This window comes from Numenius arquata, chromosome 6 (genome assembly GCF_964106895.1).
Source record: "Numenius arquata chromosome 6, bNumArq3.hap1.1, whole genome shotgun sequence".
NCBI classification, from domain to species: Eukaryota; Metazoa; Chordata; class Aves; order Charadriiformes; family Scolopacidae; genus Numenius; species Numenius arquata.
Window position 1 is genome coordinate 43,731,362 of NC_133581.1, and position 19,014 is coordinate 43,750,375.

Sequence of the window (19,014 nt, forward strand, 5' to 3'; positions counted from 1 at the left end):
ATCAAATATTAATCTCTGAATTTAGGATGTGCTCTCTCTACAGCCTTATGTGAGATAAGAATTGCTCATGACCTGTACTAAAAAACCCCAGAATTTACTTTTATAAGAACCTTAAACTAGGGCCAGCATGTATTCTCAAACACCAGGTGCCTCAATTAAGCATGCAAACCTTCACAGAAAAATTCTTAACAAATATCCTGTCCCAGGCTCTTACCTGTATACCTGCAGCAAGAGACAAAATACTTTCCTGTAGTAATCAAGGAAAGGAGCAATGTGATCCACAAGGGAAAGGTACTCCACAATCCAAGGAATAGTGAGGATAGAACGTTGATCCCGAATAGATTGTCTCAGAAGCTTCAATACATCCAGTACAGGCAGGGTCTTAATGGACAACAGAAGTTAAAGCAGCAGCTTGAAGTTACCTTTTGATACTTAAAAAAAACCTTAATCTATATCTTGACTTTTCTTTCTAGAATTTAATCTTCTGTACAAATAAAAGGCGACTTTCTAGCTAATGAAAAAAATTATTTGCACACGAACAGAAACACACTATGACAGCAACCAGAGGTCCCACTGGGACTTTCAAAAGTAAGGCCATAAGCCTGACTGTACAAGTGGAGTCAAGGTCTAAGCCCTGCCTCCTTGGATTCAGGATGACACGCCACAGGCGATGAGTGTGACACTAACAAAACATTCTCAGTAGCTGGATTTTACACTATAAATACAAGACTTCTTACCTAGTCAGAGTTCTGGTATGACAGCCCCAGATTAGCAGAAATAACCGAAGACTGAGCACCTCACCACCAGTGCATTGCTCCCTCTTTCCTAGCTTACACAAACTCTTCTCTCCTTTGTTCCCAGCCCCAGAATTTGCAGCAGGGGCACAGAACAGTATAACACCATCCCAGGAACCACTAGCTTGCTTGGTTAGGGCATAACTATTCATGCTCCCCTCATTTAATTAGAACACCTGCCTGTCAAGTAAAACACCATGTTAGATTTCTGAGAAGAGTTTGGTTTCTTACTTGGTTTCTTAATGCTACTGCAGAGTCTTGCAAGTCTCTAGTTGGTTGCTCCACAGTGCGATATGGCAAGAAAACAAGAAACCCCAGGAACTTGGCGAGGAGCCGTAGGCTTACCAGGACCACAGTGAAACGCTTCTTTTCATCCTGAAATGAAGAAAATCAAGCTGGGGCAATGCTACCCTGAACTTGCAAAGCAACTACCTACACTGATCTTCAACTCCCTTCATGTGAAAGGGCCACATATCTCCATCACTGCTTTTACCGAAATACATATTTATCAAGCATTTTAAATTGCTTCTGCCTCCACTGCTTCACATATGGTGAGAAGAAATCAATTCAAGAGCTTTCTAAAACAAGCAGTTGCTCAATCACATCTTCACATTAACAGCTTTGAAGTCAATGAGAGGGCAGAGAGCTGGTCTCATGCTGCCTCCTTTATACCACCACCGCTCTGCAAGCCTTCGTGAACCTTCGGCTGCTGCTTTGCTGATAGGCTATAAGCTGTGACACCTCTGATAAGTATAGATGAGTGAAGAAACATCTGAAAAGGTATGAGCAGACTACAAATTCATTCTAATTAAAATCTTTCTACATGGAAAAGTAACAAGGAGCTATTGCAACTAAGTCCAACAACTGGACTCAGTTATTTCATGGATCTAACATAGGGTATACTAACAACCTAAAAAGAGGCTCTCCCTTTCCAAATTATTATGCATCATCTCTTGTGACACAGCTCTATGAAGCACCCTGAAGCATGCAAGCAAACAGCAAGGGGCTCAGACATCCACAACCAAGCTCAGAGTTATTACAAAACCAAATGAAGAAGCTCTTGTCCTGCAAATACAGCAGTGGAACCTTCAGGCAACTCACAATCAAGCCACTAATTCTTTGGGTACTGGAACAGCTCAGGGAAATTGCTGCTAGATGTGTTTGCAAAAAAACAAGCTTACCTGTTCATCCATATCTGCTTCCCCATCACTGTGCTCATGCTCCACTAGAGTAAGGCCATTCAGTTCAAGTATCTTCAGGCACAGACTATCCATCAGGTGCTGATTGAACTGGTAACTTCAGCAAAAGATGATGAAGAGTCAGACTGGGCTGAAAACAGCAGTAAAACCTCAACTAACACACAGCAAAATGTCAAGCTTGTCTCATGAGTTGTATCAAGCATGAGCAGACAACCAGTGTAACAGACCAACAGACAAGAAAGCAAGGGACAAGACTGATTTGGCTGGACAGACTGACTGACAGACTGTACTGGCTGACCCCCTTCTTTTCCACTCTGATTTTGTACATTTTCTAACAGATGCAATTTAGCAAGTCCCAGCATAAGGATAATAATATGGATCTGTCGAAGCAGGAAGCTGTAAAATAACTGAACTTAACATTCAAAACTCCCATAGATCACGACTCCTCCCTACTGTGGATTGTCAAAACCTCAGTGAACAAAACAATGACCTGTAATTCCTTAGCTTCATGCACTACTACACAAGAAACACTTGGCCAGTCCAGTGCCCTTGCAAGGCAGCACTGCATGCCTGGGCACTGGGAAATGCTGATGGCCTGTGACAAGATATGGTTTTATAGAAGAAAAATTATTACCATGTAGTCTAGCCTAATGTAGCACAAAAACACACACAAGCACATTCTGTGCTCCAGACAGGACCTTCTTCTCAAAATGTTCACCATGCGTGCTGGCCAAGAAAACTAAGTGTGTATTATGCAGCTTAAAAACATTTCTTATCTGCTCTGCCCAGGTCACACCATGCCCCAAGCTCTCCAAACAACTCCTCACTGTAAGAGCAACATGCTGGTGTTCCCCACTCACCCACACACTTCACCAAGGAAACAGCAAAAACACGGGCAGCAAACCTTCCTGCGCTGAGGATGAAGTCCCTGAAGAACTGCTGGCACCCTGGAAAGGAAGGGGGTGGACAAGGTCCTCTGATGCTCTGAGGAACAATAAATCTTTCCTGCAGCCTCTTCAGTCGGCTCAGATTATCAGAACCCAGCATATTAAGGACATCCTGGTCTGGGGTGTCTCCCGAGCTTGCACCACCACCAATGGGACCTTTACACATCTTCAAGAGACAGAAAGAGTAGTGAGGTGGAAAATTCATAATGAGGCATCATTTCACTTCTTCTCTCACCCTACATGTTCTCCCTTCCTTACAAGACTGTTTCAGGAGTAATTCAAGCATAGAATTTTCAGGTGGCCCATGTACAGAAGATCTCTTTTCCTCATGCCAAAACATGCTACCCATCTTGAGCATAAACAGCCTAGGGATCTTGACAGATAGAATTCCGATCCTATACATCTAACTCAGGCACACCTAGCAGGTTACATCTGGATGTGTGCAGAGAACACCTATCACTCGCATGGTCTTCATGAACCACTCAGCAGGATCTTTAGCCCAGTCTCCAAGGACCATGATACTGCACTATGCATTCCCAGACCAGGTTTTACTGGAGTTTTCACAAAGTTAAATAAAGTTAAAAAACAAATGCCCCCCTCTGTCAAACACATAGGTACTACTCAAGACAAAGAATCACAGAATTGCAGAACTGTTTTATGTTGGAAGGGAAGGGACCTCATGGATTGTCTAACCCAACCCTCCTGCTCAGAGTCAACCACAGCAGGTTGTCCACAACCACATCCAATCGGGTTTTGGACGTCTCCACACACTGGGGCTTCACAACCTCTCTGGGCAAGCTGTTTCAGTGTTTAACCACCCTCACAGTAAAAAAGTGTCTTCTTGTGTTCAGGTGGAATTTTCTTTTTCTCAATTTGTGTCCATTGCCTCGTGTCCTGTCAGTGAGCACTACTGAGAAGAATCTGGCTCCCTCTTCTTCATTCCCTCCCATCAGTATTTCTACACAGTGCTAAGATAACCTGGAGCCTTCTCTTCTCCAGGCTGAACGGTCCCAGCTCTCTCAGCTTCTCCTCCTACGAAAAATGCTCCAGGCCCTTAATCTGTTATGTGGCCCTGCGCTGAACTCGCTCTACTAAGTCAGTATCTTTCTTGTACTGGTGAGCCCAAAACTGGACACAGTACTCCAGATGTAACCTAACCAACCCTGAGTAAAGGGAAAAGATGACTGCTTACTCCTACATTTAAGTCAGGATTGTTTTAGTGAGAGAGATCACACTAAAAGGCAACATTTAACTATGTATGTCAGGTGAACAATTACTAGGTCCATTTATTCCAAACTGAGCATCCTGCCCTCCCAAAATAACATCTTGTTACACTTCCCAACCTTTCATTTATCAGGCCTCGACACCAATCCTCAGTCTAGGTTCTTTTCTGTGCGTGTATCATAATACACGCAAGATTCTGCAAATCACTTTCTAGTCAGACACAGATTCATTGAAGACTCCTAGTTACCAGTTTAAATCTTCGGTTACCTTGTGAAACCCTGCAGTCTTCATTAAGAAGACTCAGATAGAAAGGAGAAATACAGCACCCACAACTAATTAAATCCTGTTGATGCAACATAGTCCATCTCACCTCTTTCCTACAACACTGAACACACATCAGACAGGACATTGATGCAAATTCAGACTGCATTCCAGCAGCTCACAACTTGCTGGCTGTATGTGTGGGCTAATACTCAAGTCGGGGTTTTGTGTCTGCTTTGCTATCCAAGAGGAACCCACCAAGAAGCCAGCCACTTATAGAGAACACACTGAATATTTATACTCTAATCAGAAGCATCTTTTCTTTCTTCATTTATACTCTAATCAGAAGAATCTTTTCTTTCTTCATTCCTTCAGTTACAGTGAAGTCAGACAATGCCTAACACCGGCCAAAAAAACCCCTGTCAACTACAACAGCAATACTGTATCCAAAAGAAGCTGTTGCAGTGTTACACAGAACCCCCAGAAACTCTTTGCAGGTAGTACACTCATGTTGTCAACGAACATAACCAGGAACCTCTTCGTTTAATAGACATCAAAATGCATCCTTAAAATTTCTAAAAATTGTAACTGTTCTAAAATTAGGCAAAGTAAATAACCACAAAGAATGAATTCTTACGGCCCGTGATGTGCTCAGTGTGCCTTACTGCTGGTTTACAGAGAGTTCATCAGTAATTTATCACTGATATATATTTCTGGAAAAGGAAGGAAATTCTCATCCTAAAAACTTAGCTCTCCCAAAAAATTTCAATAGGAAAATCTCAAAGAAACATCCAAGACACAATTTTCTTTCTCAGTTTAAGGAAGGATCAAATCAGCTTTGATGTACATCTTCATTAAAAAAACCAAGTCATTTACCTGAATAAGCTGTTTCTGAAAGAGCCTGGCAAAATGGCTGTGGTTGCAGGTTGCAGATAGGTGAGCCATCATGGACCTGCAAAAGAAAACATCACAAAATGCTGACTGGATCTCTGTGGTACAACAAAAAAAGGTGTTCTAATCTCAGGCTACATTAAAAGTATAAAAGAATTGCTTTTAAGAAAGCGATCTCCAAAGGCCGCTGCAAAGAGCAACATCTTTATAACCAAGCACTGAGCCCCATCTGCTGACCATGGAAACAAAAATTCTCCCTGAGCACCTGCAGAGCAGACACACGTCTAGGGATAAAAAAGACCCCTCCTTTCTTGTAATAATGCTGTTAAAATTAACTCATTCAGCTCCCGCTCTCCCCTGTGCAGAACAGCGAGTTGAGAGTTCACACATATGCAAATAAGAAAACAGCAACAGCAGTATTTCTGATGCCCAAAGAGAAGGAAAATTTCTCAGTTTAAATCTCAGCTTTGTTTTGCTCCTGGGGTGAAAAGTCACCTTCGTACATGTAACTTGAGCAGGCTGGTGATTAAGACTAACACAGAAACCCACATGGCAACTGCTTTCAAAACTATAATAGTTTCTTTATAAATACTCTATTTTGATAAAACAATAAATGAATAAAACAGTTTGCTTTCCATAGGAAGAGCCACAGTTGTCTTGTTTTCAGAGCCAATACACTAGAATCCCCTGAAATAACTAGAAGAGCTAAGAGCTTCTGAACATACAACACACTTCTGCATGCTTAAGAGGGTGGGGATTGGGAACATGAAATGCAGACACAAGTATAGGAAGAAATTCTTTACTGTGAGGGTGGTGAAGCACTGGAACAGGTTGCCCAGAGAAGCTGTGGATGCCTCATCCCTGGAAGTGTTCAAGGCCAGGCTGGATGGGGCTTTGAGCAACCTGGTCTAGTGGGAGATGTCCCTGCCCATGGCAAGGGGGTTAGAACTCAATGACCTTTGAGGTCCCTTCCAACTCTAACCATTTTATGATTCTATGATATATGATGACAACATCAATACCACAACGTACTGGTTGTGAGAATGGCTCTTTCTGCAATTATGAACAGAGAAAGACCTAGAGTAAGCCAAATGGGGCCCTTGCCACTTACGGCTTATTTCTTTAAGATAACAGTTGATACTTTTACATACAGAAGCAAGTTTACATGGCCAGTATCTTCCAAGAAGCACAGCTCCCTACAGATTAGTGCAGAAGATCATTAGGGAGAACACAGAGGAGTCTAGTATGCTGCACCAGCACTTCAGCTACATTAAAGCACTATCTGAAGTTGCGTAAGACTCTTACCTGATCTTATTGCCCAGAACTCTTTCAAAGTCCCAGCCAGTTTTTTCATGGTTATCCTCCCATTCACGCAGCAGTTCATAAAATATATCCCTGTGAATCAAGATATTTAAGGGTATGAATTCCCACTCTTCAACATCGGAAGTAACAACAACTGAATATTCAATTGCTCCTAAGCTCCCCAGCAAGAATCTACCTCAGATTAAATAACTCAAGCCTCTAAGCATTCAGATACCTTTGCAAAACTCATTAGTGTTAGTGGTACTTCAGCGAGTTTCCATTTTCCATGTCTTTGACAGCAAGTGCTTAAGCTTGTTATGCCCAAGCTCTGACGGAATGACCAAAACACCCATTACTAGACATACTGAAGACTGAGAGGTGGGAAAGAATAAGCCACATGAAATAATACCTATGAGGAGAGAAAAAAGGACCAAGACAACTTGCCATTCTCCCCTCACCCTGTTGCTGCAAGCATGGAGGGAGGTGGCAGGAAGAATAAAAGCATACCAGATTTATATGCAGAAGCAATCCAGTAGGGTGACACACTGTACTGGCATTAACCACAAGTCTCAATAACTCCTGAAGAATTAGGCTGTTCTTCTCTAAAGACATTAAGCATTTAGCTCCTGCAGTCAATATGGACAAAGACTTTTTTTTTTTTAATTAGAGTGAAAATCTCAAGATCTTTCTACAGTATAGCATACATGAGACATTCTTAATATCCTTTGTTCACAGTCATGGAAAGATTATACCCTGTGAGCCATAGAGTAACAGTAGAAGAAACACACCTTTGTTTCTTAAATATGTGAAATGCTCTGTCACTGGGAAAGTTGGAGCGATTGTCAGTTTCCGGCTGGAAAGAAACAGACTGCACAGAGCACGGCAGCAGCAGAGACACCTGTTAAAAATATGAAGGCAATCATTAGACTAATACAAGTCTCTAATTTATCCAACAATCTGAGACCTAGAGAAAGCAAGGAAAAGGTCTGATGAGGAAACCAAGTACCACTAGTTGAGTTGTTCGGACACTAGCCATTTCCTAACTGCTAATAAGCACCAGCAGTTTTACAACCTACATTACACTACAGAGGCAGAATCACTCAACGTTGTGAGTGGAAGCATCTTGTCTCTCCAAGAAACCTCTGCAGAACAGATTGCAACCAGCATTGATACAGTGTGGAAAGAATGTTCTACAAACAGCCAAAGTGCACCTTCAATATAGGGCTCCAGAGAATGGAGGACAGTGGCTGGTAATGCCTGTATTATTATTCTTTCTCCTATTCGAAAAGCCTATGTTTTCAAGTAACAAGAGACCTTTATTTATTTACAGCTTTAACTAAAAAGCTCAGCTATTGACATGTCCTAGCTCAGTCCGACTTTCTTTGCTAAGAGTAACTTCCATTTTTAAAAGATGGATGAAAGAAGATAAAAAATACACTACAGAAGAATTCCCACCATCCAGCTTTCGTTCCCTAACCCAGAGAATTAGATCAGGAAACCAGTTTTCACAAGCTGCATTGTCTCCCCTGAAGCTTCATTTGCCCAAACGGAGTCTGTAGCTATGAAACAAATCCACTTCTTTCAAACTACATTCTGATATTGCATCTAACCCTTTGTTCTTCTGGGATCCATGTTTAGTAGGTGAGAATCTCAAAAGCAAAAGTTGACCCTGTCAAAGTTGCTGGTTGAAGTCAGGGCCTGGAGCACAGTGCAAGGCCAGCCAGCAGCGACTCCCAGCTAACAACCACTGGGCCCAGCAATTCACTCACCCGCTGACAAGAAAAAAAAACTAACTTTCAGACACTTGGCAAAGACAACATGACAAGATATTCAAAGTAGAATTTAACATCAAAGCCATTGCAAATAAAAAAGCAACACCACAAAGGTTTGGAGCAACATCAGTTGAGGTCTGCCAATTTTTACCTTGGCCGTGCTGCTTTCATAAGCCTGCCTGAGCCTCTCGTGCAAGGTGGGAGAAAAAGATGCAATCCGTTCGTTTTCAGCCAAAAGCTTCAGCATCCCCTTTTCTAAACGGGAAATAATTCTGCCAAGACAACATGGATAAAACCCAGACAGACATAAACAACACATGATCAGAGCTAAAGAAATGCTTATGCTCATGTTTTATGAGGCTACCAAGTAAAGAGTTCTAAGCCCCAGGCACCCAGCGTGAAATCCTACTGGCATCTGTAGTGCCATTTTTTATTGCTCCCATCTCATGACTTTCCCATTCTTGCATAATTACACTGAAGTTAGGTAGACAGTCCAGTGCAAGGAAAACTCACAGACAGCCAAATCCATGTCAAGTTGTATGTTTTGAGGGAAAATTAACAACCCTGTGCCTATAAGTGGTAAAGCTCTAAAATCCAAGCACACATTTTCTTAATCTCACACACACCTGCAGACACGAGCAGAGGAAAAAAAATATTCAACTCACTCATACTGATAATCCAAGACTTGAACAGCAAAATAAACACAATTGTGCACACTTCGGAAATGCTGTCTCCCTGACGCATCTAAGGAAAAAAAGAAACATGAGACAACAGCACCTATCACCATTTATAAACTAAAAGACCAACAATTAGCTCTCAAGGAAAGCAGGAGCTGCCATACCCAAAAATAGTCTTCCAGACCAGTATCCAACTTCCAGAAGTTCCCACTCCCTGCCACCTGTATAGACAAATCCTCCCATACTTGTCCTTCCACATTAAAGGCAACTGAATTGTTTAATGCCATAGGGGAAAGAAAAGATTCCTTCTCAACATTTTGGCCAAAAGTAAGCAGATCCAGGACAAAAAGCAGACCAACTGCAACCAGTCATTAGCTGCTGTTCCCATAGCTGGAGACTTTGTGTTCCTAATCTCAGCCCTAAAAATCAGTGAGTGGCAAAACAAAGGTAATCAAATTGGGGCACCTTGGGGAGGGGGGAAGGAGGTATGCCAGTCTCATCTTAAAGCCACTCTTGTTTTTTATATCCACATCGAACTACTAACTGCATCAAGCTTAAGTCTGAATTTGCAGAAAAAGAAATGAAACAATTATGCATCTATACGGATGGGTCCTCTGCAATCATAACCCAACCTTAAATTCAAGAAACACATAGAAGATCAACAGCACTTTTGAGTTGCAAGGACCAATGGAGGAGAGACTTTAGCATATCCTTCCTTCTCTTTGAAAGCCAGTGATAGCAAGTAGCTCCAGCAAATCTCACGCAACAGCAGAAAACTAGATCAAACAGTATCTAGCAATCCCACTCTATCATACTGTGTAAGCACTTCCCAGACATGCATGATTTTTTCAGCATTGCAGATGATTCCCACAGTGGTAATATGGTGCTTTTATGGAATTTAAGACTAACTGCTCAAGCTAACGGCAACTAATCTATATCACATTAGCACTTCACGGAAGCAATATTCTTTTCCCACAATACTATTTCCTACCTTTACTTCTTTCATTGACTTCAAGGTCACTATCCCCATCTTCTGCAGTAGAAGTGCCTTTAGATGTCAACAGCTGCAGAACAAAAAAGAGCTCCAGAAAAATATTTGGCACCAGGTTTTCTGGAAGAGAGGAAATGAGATACTAAAGGTGGATATTCAGTATTGACCTGCCTTAACAAATGAAGGTAAAAATACAGATACCTGTTCTATGGCACAGTTAGCAGAGAACTTCCTCCCCAAACCCAGCCACAGCGTAAATCAATATGGGAATGACAGGACAGATGGGTCAGGGAAGGGTCTGGTTTCAGACAGGGCCATACAACTTCAGCCTACTGCAGCTCAGAGTACTGGATCAGGTCCATCTCCTTCCCTAAACTTTTACCTAGTATCCATTTATTTTAATAACTGTGTTGGCTTGGTTCATTTTTCCAGATGTTATTTGTTTGTACACTGTAACTATCCCACAACTTTTGCTTCTCATCTACCTCCCCTTTGAAACACACGTGCAAGTTCAAAACCCCAAGAAAGGTCAGTCTCACATCTCCTGGGTCTTCACCTGCTATACATGATGAATAGAGCTCTGCCAGACACTCCAACTGTTTCTTGCAGGAAACCTTAGCAGGATTTGCACAGGTCACCAGATGGCTTTCAGCAGGAAGGCTAGCGCTGCGAGTGTAGCTAGGCTTAGTTGGAGTGCCAGGATCCAGAGAGATTCCTGCAGGAGAAGACGCCTGGTGCAGCAATTTGCATCTGAAATTCAAGAGAAGCAACATACCATGTGACAGCAGATGACACACAGCAGCCATGTGGCCAGAAGTTGTCTTTCTCTCACAGTCTAGCATAAAGGAATTCCTGCAATAACTAACCATGTCATTTACACTGCCTAAAGCTGCATTTAGCATCATAGTAATTTAACTCATCTTTCTCTTAACCAGAACGGATCTTGGGGCTAACAGTCAAAAGGCTCAAAAGAATCACATTCAAGTTCCAACTCTGCTAAAACAGCATGGCATTTTGACCAAATTATCTAACTAACCTGTTCCTGCTTCTCATCTAAACTGATATTTGTTAAGGACATAAAGTCTGTTAGAGACCAGGTCCCCAAAAAAATTTTGCACATACAAATTCTGACAGCTAGACACTTTACCAAATCTATAAAAATAAGGTTCACATCCATACCTTCAGACACGTTTATAAGTTAATCATGCCCTGAGAAGATCCAATACCATTAAGTGGAAAGGCAATGCAACAACTGATTAAATCTCATACTGGCAAGCTAAATGACAGAAGGAACAAGCTACTTTAATTGCTGGATTCTAAATCAACAACGATCACTCAGTTAAACACACAGATATTGTAAAAAGAATATACCTATAGAGGTCATCCAAAACATAGCAACAGAGTGACATACATAAGACACATGAGAAGCAGGAAAAAAGCCAGTAACAGCAATATCAAATGATTGTTAAAGATCCCAATGAAACATCCACACTTGACACATCACCTCTTACCACATTGTCTCAAAAGTAAAATTTTTAAAAGTCACTTTACAGGCTCTGGGGAAGACAGAAATATTTTTAACTGCGGCAAAGAACTTTTTCTATTGGCCTATTTCTACTGTAACCACTGCAATGAAGAGCAAATTAGTCCCAAAATGATAGTAGAAAGGTTATTTAATAACATCTCCCTTGCAATGAACATAAGCATGCGACTGACTGCATTGAAGAAAATTATTTATTAAGCACTTTGTAAATCCACCAAGGTTAAGACTCCAACAATGCAGATAGACTCTGCTTCACTTCTGCCTCGGTGTTGTCATCTACCAAAGCATGAATTTCACCTTTCGCTGATGCTCAAAGGGACACAGTTGGCTGGGGGCTGCATTAGTTTTGTATCTCACTTCATCACTACTGAGGACACAGCAGCAGCTCACAGCTCCGAGTGCCAAGCACTGCCCATTTCAAGCATGATGGGTCAGATGAGATCCCTCATGGGCAAGATCCAGCCCACATACCACTATTTCACTGACTTTAGTTTATACGGATTAGTGGGACATTTCAGGTAGAATTCAGACTGGAATACATGCTTCACTGAAGTGCACAGAAGCAGGTTTGAATCCTGAGCAGTTCTGTTACAGGTCCAGTACAAACAGTAATTCATGAGACTTTATTCGGTCTGTTTCAGCCAGTTCTCTGCAAAGCTTAGCAGGAAAAGAATTCCACCCACATGTCCTGAGGAGCTTCCCCACCAAAAAAATAATCTACAAACAGCAGCAGCAGTTCTGTCAGCAATTATAAACAATAGTTTCTCTACTACTGTGCTTTGCTTTTTTCTGAAGTATCAATCCTCACAGGCTAGCAGTGATACCATTTTACAGAGGATGAAAGTCACACAGTAACTGAACGGCAGAGACACAATTAGAAGCTAGAATTCACCTCATCTCCCAGCACACATAATTTTCAGTAGAAAACTGCAGTAGTAACTTTTAAAACACAATCTCATGCTACCCATGTTTTGTTCCGTCTGACTGCAAGCTTGTGTTAGTCTGCCTACTGTGCAAAATCATTAACATTTTCCCCATATTTGCATCATTAACTCATTTTCTTTAAACCAGACTATGCCTTCCATCACAGGCACAGTCTCCAAACACAGCCTAATTACACCAGCTCAAACCCACTCGCTTCGCCTGTGCAATCTAAGGAAAGCTGTACAGGAGAGAGCCACCACGGGTGTGCGGCCAACCACGAAGAGGCAGTGAAAGCAGTGAGGACTGACTGAACTGCTGAAGATAAAGTGAGGGTCGTTGGTCAGAGTCAGCACACCTCTGAAATGACAAAGGTGAACTAGCTGCATTAACATCCTAGTCCAATACCAGAGACACAGCTGGATTTAAGCAAATTACAGTTTAAGGTCACCAGTATCTGTTTTGGATATTACTCTGGTCATTTCCACTCTGATACTGGTAACGCCTTAAGACAAGAGAATTAAGAATCAATACAAGCCTATCACCACCCTGCTCAGACTGTACCGTTCTTTCTTCAGCATCTCCCTCTCCTCTTGAAGGCTGTTGCTTATCACAGACGTAAGGTTTCCTTCCTGGACAGCGGTAGAGGCCTCAAGGCTTGACCCACATGAAAAACGAGCAGCTGGAGGCTGGCTGACAGGCGTAGAAGTGAAGCACATCTTTGGTTTTGAGAGGGGGCGTTCAGCACTTACGGGAGTTGGGTTGATTCGCCTTGATGGTTTGCTTTTGCTGAAAAAGTGAGAAGTGATTCCACTGAAATCAAGCTAAACAACAACAACAAAAAAATAGGTCTCAAGACAGATACGCATGTAGCTCTTCCAGAAGAGCCTCATGCTAAAATAAAATGGATATAGAGTCAGGATACTGAATTTCTAAACTGTATGTATAGTTGTTGACTTTATTCTGGTCACTGAATAAAAAGTCACGGAGATGTGGACTGCTAAAAACAGCCTGCTGACCCTTGCTGCAAAATTAATTACCAGTTATCAAGCCTAGAACAGATAACAGTGCCACACAACTCTTCCAAACATTTCTAATTTGAGAGGACAGGATATGCCTCATTTTAGTAAGAAACTAATTCACCAGCAGTTTCTAACACCACCATGAGAAAGAAAAAAAAACAACCAAAACCCACAAAAACGATCAAGCTGCATTGTCTATCAGTGAGAGTCCAGGCTCCCCAGTTACCATAAGCCCTTTAAGTTCAGGGAAACTCATCCTTACTGCATAAACTATCTAGATTTGTCCTTTAGGAAGAGGCTCTGCAATGCAGTAAGAGACACCCTGGAAATGAGATACAGGAACATTAAGCATTAGACTTCTCAAGGAAAAGCTGGTTGCTACATATTAACTGCTATGGTGTTCTCAAAATCGCTATAGCATTGGCTTCCAAACACTCCGTGACCTCTTTCCTCACTCTTTTTCCTAGTTGGGCACAGTGCAATTGAGGGAGACACACTTACTGTCTATGCTGGAAACACACCTTATCTCCTTTGGCCAAAGCATCATCTAGACCCAGCATGTGGATTTGCTGCATGGGCCCACAGACCTATCAATTTTCAGCTGGAATTTCGCACATCCAACTATAAAGTCCCACTTGCAGAGACCAGTGCCTGATATATGGAGCACACGGGCTGACATGAAAGCCTGGCACTTGGTAATAAGGATTTAAAAGAGTAAAATCTCAAAGAGAAAAGGATGGAGGCAACCACAACACAAACAGCTGCCCAGAAGCTAAGCCAAAGTCACCGGGGAGACGAGGGCTTGCTGCAGACCAAAGAGAAGACAGCCTTCAGCTGGCTATTTTGTCCATGATTACAGGGCACAAATGAAGCTGCACACTCAAATCTGTTACCAGAAGCCACAGAATGTCAAAGCTTTTTTGCTAGCATGAGTAAAGCTGAAGAGCCTTCCAGGACTGCTCTTCACTAGCAATTGCTATTGCGGTAAATGAGAAATGTGAAGGGCCAAGATAATGCTGACTTGTTAGGACTTGCAAGGATAAAGATGTGCTCAGCTTTGTATCAGCTGGTCTGTGCACCGGGAAGCTGCAGGCAGCACCGCAAGCGAGAGGCTAAAGAGGTGCCTTGGGAGAGTTCTCAGAGTGGAAACCTGACTGCCTGTTGAAGCAACATTCCCCTACGTGGCCACCATAACAAAGCAGTTCTGACAAAGAAGCCCAGAAGCCAGCCCCCAGGTATTGTTTATTACAGCATCTTGTGTATCTGGACATGCACAACAGGACAAGCTAGTCAAGGAACAGTAACTTGCAGCAAAATCCACATGAGACAGCGAGGCAGACTTGCTCTTACTTTGTCCAGCCAGAGGCAGCACCCATAGGCGGAAACTCCTCCAAGTTGTTAAGATTTAGCTGGCTGGGTGGGGATCTAGCAGAAACAAGAGGCACTTCACTCCGCTTCCTTCTCCCTCCGCTCCACGGGACACTGTCATTCTTTCCATCTTCCTCTTCAGCAAGGGAACGCCCCAGATCCCGAGCTACCTGCCGGCCAGAGGCACTGACAGAGCTGCTGCCTTTCCTTCGGCCTCGTCTCGCTGGCAGGGCCTCAGGCGTGGCTGTAAGGAAGCTTCCCAAGCTGGCCTTCTGAGATGACCGCTTCTCACCGTGGTTAAGCACAGGGCTGTACCCAAAGCTCGGGCTGCTACTGGAGACCATGCTGGGGAAGTCACCACAAGGGCTAGAGAGGTTTGACCCAGAAAAGGAAGAGGAGCTGCTGGATGCCGCAGCAGGAGAAAAGCTGGTGTCTGTGGTGCAGGTGGTCACTGAAGTCCTTTGGGAAAAGAGCTGCACTCGGCTGCTGGTTGTGTGGCCTGCCCTCCTTTCTGATCCAGTCCTTTGGCTCCCGTGGGCCTTGGAATTGGGGGTTTTAGCAGGAGTAGAGGGCCCATTAGTCAGGATCTGGCTGGTTTGCTCCCTTAAAAAGTTTAGCAGAAAAGGCACAAAGTCTTTCTGAAGCAAACTAAGAGATACCAGCTTGTCGTGGATGTGGTTATCCTGCAAGGAAAGAGAACAAAGCATTAATATAAAGATGCTATATATAAAATATAAATATAAGCATATATTATAAATATAAAATATAAGCATTAATATAAAGATGCTATATATAAAGATTCCTTCTTCCCGTGTGCCCAGACTCATTTAAGTAGTAACTGTGGGACTGCAATACACAATAAGAAACAACATGACTTGTCAAAGAAGGTCACTGAAATTCAAACCACCTTAGCACTGGTCATAGATCTCAAACTCAGCCTCCACACAAGCTATTTTGGCAGAAGTTTTCAGATGGAGTCATTCACTTTGGTCTCTGACTGGGAAACTGTGGAACTGTTCCATGGAAACATCAGTAATACTTACTGAAGCTTCGGCCAGGGAGAACTTGGCGCAACTGGCACTCCTAATCCCAACATTTCAAAGACATCGATAACTGAAGCAGCTAATTCTAATAGAAAAATATAAAATCTGCAACTTTTCCGTCCCCTATTTGTCTATGAATGCCACCTGCTTCCACAGAGGGGTGCTATAACAACAACTGTTTAAGCACTTGGGAGTCCCGTAGCGTCAAACACGAGACCAAAGCTGCTCTTCAATTTCAATTAAATAATTCTGCTCCCCTGAGACCTCACAGAGGTCTAAACAGAGACTGTGCGACTTTAAGGTACACGAAGTTTATACTTAAGAGACTTAAAAAAAACCCACCACAGACCGAACCCACAGTTGCCACAACAACCGAAGAAGCTCTCAAGGGTAGCAACTTATGTCTTACTAATATTAAAATCATTGCATGCATATTCCTGTTCATTCATATTCACACCTCCACTAAATGAAAAGTCAAGAGAGCAAACGCCATTTCTGAAGGACATTTTTCTATGAAAGGAGGCAGCGAAAGCACAGCCAGGGCTGGACTCCTACAATCCTCAACACAGACGCTGAAATTTATATTTGGAAGTGTTGAGACCAACTCAGCTTCCTGGAGAAGCAGGAGACTTTGACACAGCCTGGATAACAAGCCAAGCAGCCAAGGCTCACTGCTTTAGCACTCTAACACTCGATGAAAAAACGCAGGCCAGAACACAAACCCTGCGAGGTATCAGAAGACCCGTCTTTTAACCAGCTGCCATGAAAGCTAGAGCAAGATGTAGCCTGACATTTCCTCAGGTGCCACACGGGGTTTAGCGCGGAGGCAGAAAGACAAGATTACAGCCTGCACGATGCACGAGGTCAGGCAGTTTCTCCAGCTTTTCAGAGCACAACCTGCTTTCACCGTGCATCTGTCTCTGCGCAAGTTGACAGAGGTTCGGCTCCTCCACCGCCGGACACAGGCGACCTGTCAGCAGATCCAGCTGCAAGCCTCCCACTTGCTTTCTCATGCCGGAGCAACGGGGCTGCTCCCAGCAGCCAAAGGTGGCTGGCAACTCCCTCGCAAGGACAAACTTTTCGGTTAGCAAACAGGGCCCCCGCACCCTCCACCCACGCAGCGCTGGCCGAGCTGCCGGCTCCTCCAGCTCCAGAACCCCCACAGCTCGGCTTCTGCCACTCACAGCTCGGGCAACACCCGACTATATCCAAATGCCGGTCCCTTCTGCCCGCGTAACAGCTAGGATGACAGCTGTACTTGACGAACTCACATGGGTGACACCAGTAAGTTTTGATTTTAATTAATGCTGGGTAACACTCTCTGAGGGGCTCTCTTGGGCAGAAAATGCTTTAAATACGAACTGCTTCTCTAGGTTATCAGTGAAATACAAACGCTCACAGTTCACCTGTGGCTACGAATGCTTTTGTAGGACTAGATGATCTCCAGAGGTCCCTTCCAACCCCGATTATACTGTGATTACCCCACGAACCCAAGTTCTCCGGCCATATCCCGTTGCAAAGCTCAGCCCACCCAAAGCCCAGCGAGAACCCGCTCCCAGCCATGATGGACCCTCCTCAGCACACAGAGGGAACGAGCAGTCGGTCGAACGCCGCCGTGCCGGCTGCTCTGAGGCACCCAACAAGTTCCTCACCGGGCCGGGCCCACGGCTGGGGCGCTGGATGGTGCCCGCACGGTGCTGGTGGCAGCTCCGTCCGTCTCTCACCGCTGCTTTCCCCGCCGGAGCCGCGGGAATTGTCACAAGTGTCACCCCTCCTTCCACCGCGTTACCTCAGGGCAGCCGCTGCCCTCCCGCCGCGCTCCGCTGCCACACGGCAGCCAAGGGACCGAGGCCTCGCCTCCGCGCCAGCCACCGCAGGGCCCTCCGCCGCCCGGCCCCCGCCTCAACCCCGCGCGTTTCAGCGGTTTTCACACCGCCACCAGCGCCGCTGCTCCCGGTGGCAGCTCCCGGTAGCAGCTCCCCGCCGGCGGCCTCGCCTTCCCGCCGCTCCGCTCAGATCCCGCCCGCGGCGGGGGCGGCGCCGCCGGCCGATCGCCGGAGCTCGGCCCCGGCTCCCGGCCCCCTGACCGGGGCCCTGGGTCGATCCACCCGGGCTTCGCCCCTCACAGCGGCGCCGGGGCGGACAAACTTTCCCGCGCGGCCCCAGGAGCCGGGGGGTGGCGCGGCGGCCGCTGGGGCCGGGGCGCGCTGCGGCAGGGAGGGAGGGAGGGAGAAAGGGCGGGCGGACAACCCGCCGCGCCTTACCTCAGCCGGGCGCTGGCCGGGGCCGTGCCGGAGCCACCGCACCACGGCGCTGACCGCCACCTCCTCCTGCAGCAGCAGCTCCAAAACGGCCGCCATTCCCGGCCGCTAACGCCGCCGCCGAGCACGCGCACAACCGGGGGCAGGCCCGCCGTATGTCCCGTCCCCCCTCCTCCCTCAACCGGGGGCGGGGCGGGGCGGCGGCGGCGGCGGGGATTCCCGCCGGGGAGGCGGGCCGGGCCGGGCCCGGGGCCGGGCCCCCTCCCCATGTCAACACGCGGGGCACGGGGCGCCTGCGCCGGCCCGTGCGCGTCTTTTCCTCTCATGCGCGGTATTTGCTTCCCCAGCAGGGCTCGGGGCCCGGCCTAGCGGCGGCCGCCGGCCGGGGCGGGGGAAGGGGCAGCGGCGCCCCCCGCGGCTCCGCGCCCGCCGGCGCCGGGCGGGGACCGCCCCGGTCGCCCCCCCCGCCCTTCCTCCCTCGGCGGAGGATGGCCGAGGACTCGCCCAAGCGGCGCAAGGCGAATTTCAACGAGGCGGAGACGGAGGTGCTGATCGAGCAGGTGCTGAAGCACGAACAGCTGCTGTTCGCGGCGGGGCCGGGCCGCGCCTCCCCGGGCCAGAAGCGGAAGGTGTGGGAGCTGATCCGGCACAAGGTGAACCCGGTGGCCGCCTGCCCCCGCGACGTGGAGGACCTGAAGAAGCGCTGGCGGGACCTGAAGCGCCGCGACCGCAGCAAGCTCTGCCGCCTCTCGCAGGGCTGCGGGCCGCCGGGCCCCGCCGCCCTCGGCCTCCTCCTGG

At 45.9% G+C, this 19,014-nt stretch overlaps 1 protein-coding gene across 1 annotated transcript in view; it reads right to left on the reverse strand.

Moving 5' to 3' along the window:
- CDAN1 (codanin 1) overlaps window positions 1–18,315 on the reverse strand; it is a 33,858-nt gene extending 15,543 nt beyond the window's left edge. The window contains exons 1-14 of the mRNA XM_074149077.1: window positions 18,220–18,315; window positions 14,895–15,595; window positions 13,087–13,311; window positions 10,615–10,808; window positions 10,059–10,178; window positions 9,056–9,134; window positions 8,542–8,662; window positions 7,407–7,516; window positions 6,622–6,711; window positions 5,302–5,377; window positions 2,898–3,106; window positions 1,976–2,090; window positions 1,026–1,169; window positions 215–381 (exon numbers count right to left, since the gene is read on the reverse strand). Of these exons, the coding sequence (XP_074005178.1) occupies window positions 215–381; window positions 1,026–1,169; window positions 1,976–2,090; window positions 2,898–3,106; window positions 5,302–5,377; window positions 6,622–6,711; window positions 7,407–7,516; window positions 8,542–8,662; window positions 9,056–9,134; window positions 10,059–10,178; window positions 10,615–10,808; window positions 13,087–13,311; window positions 14,895–15,595; window positions 18,220–18,315 (2,447 nt within the window). The remainder of the gene's footprint in view (window positions 1–214; window positions 382–1,025; window positions 1,170–1,975; window positions 2,091–2,897; window positions 3,107–5,301; window positions 5,378–6,621; window positions 6,712–7,406; window positions 7,517–8,541; window positions 8,663–9,055; window positions 9,135–10,058; window positions 10,179–10,614; window positions 10,809–13,086; window positions 13,312–14,894; window positions 15,596–18,219) is intronic.
- Between the last annotated feature and the right edge of the window lie 699 nt (window positions 18,316–19,014).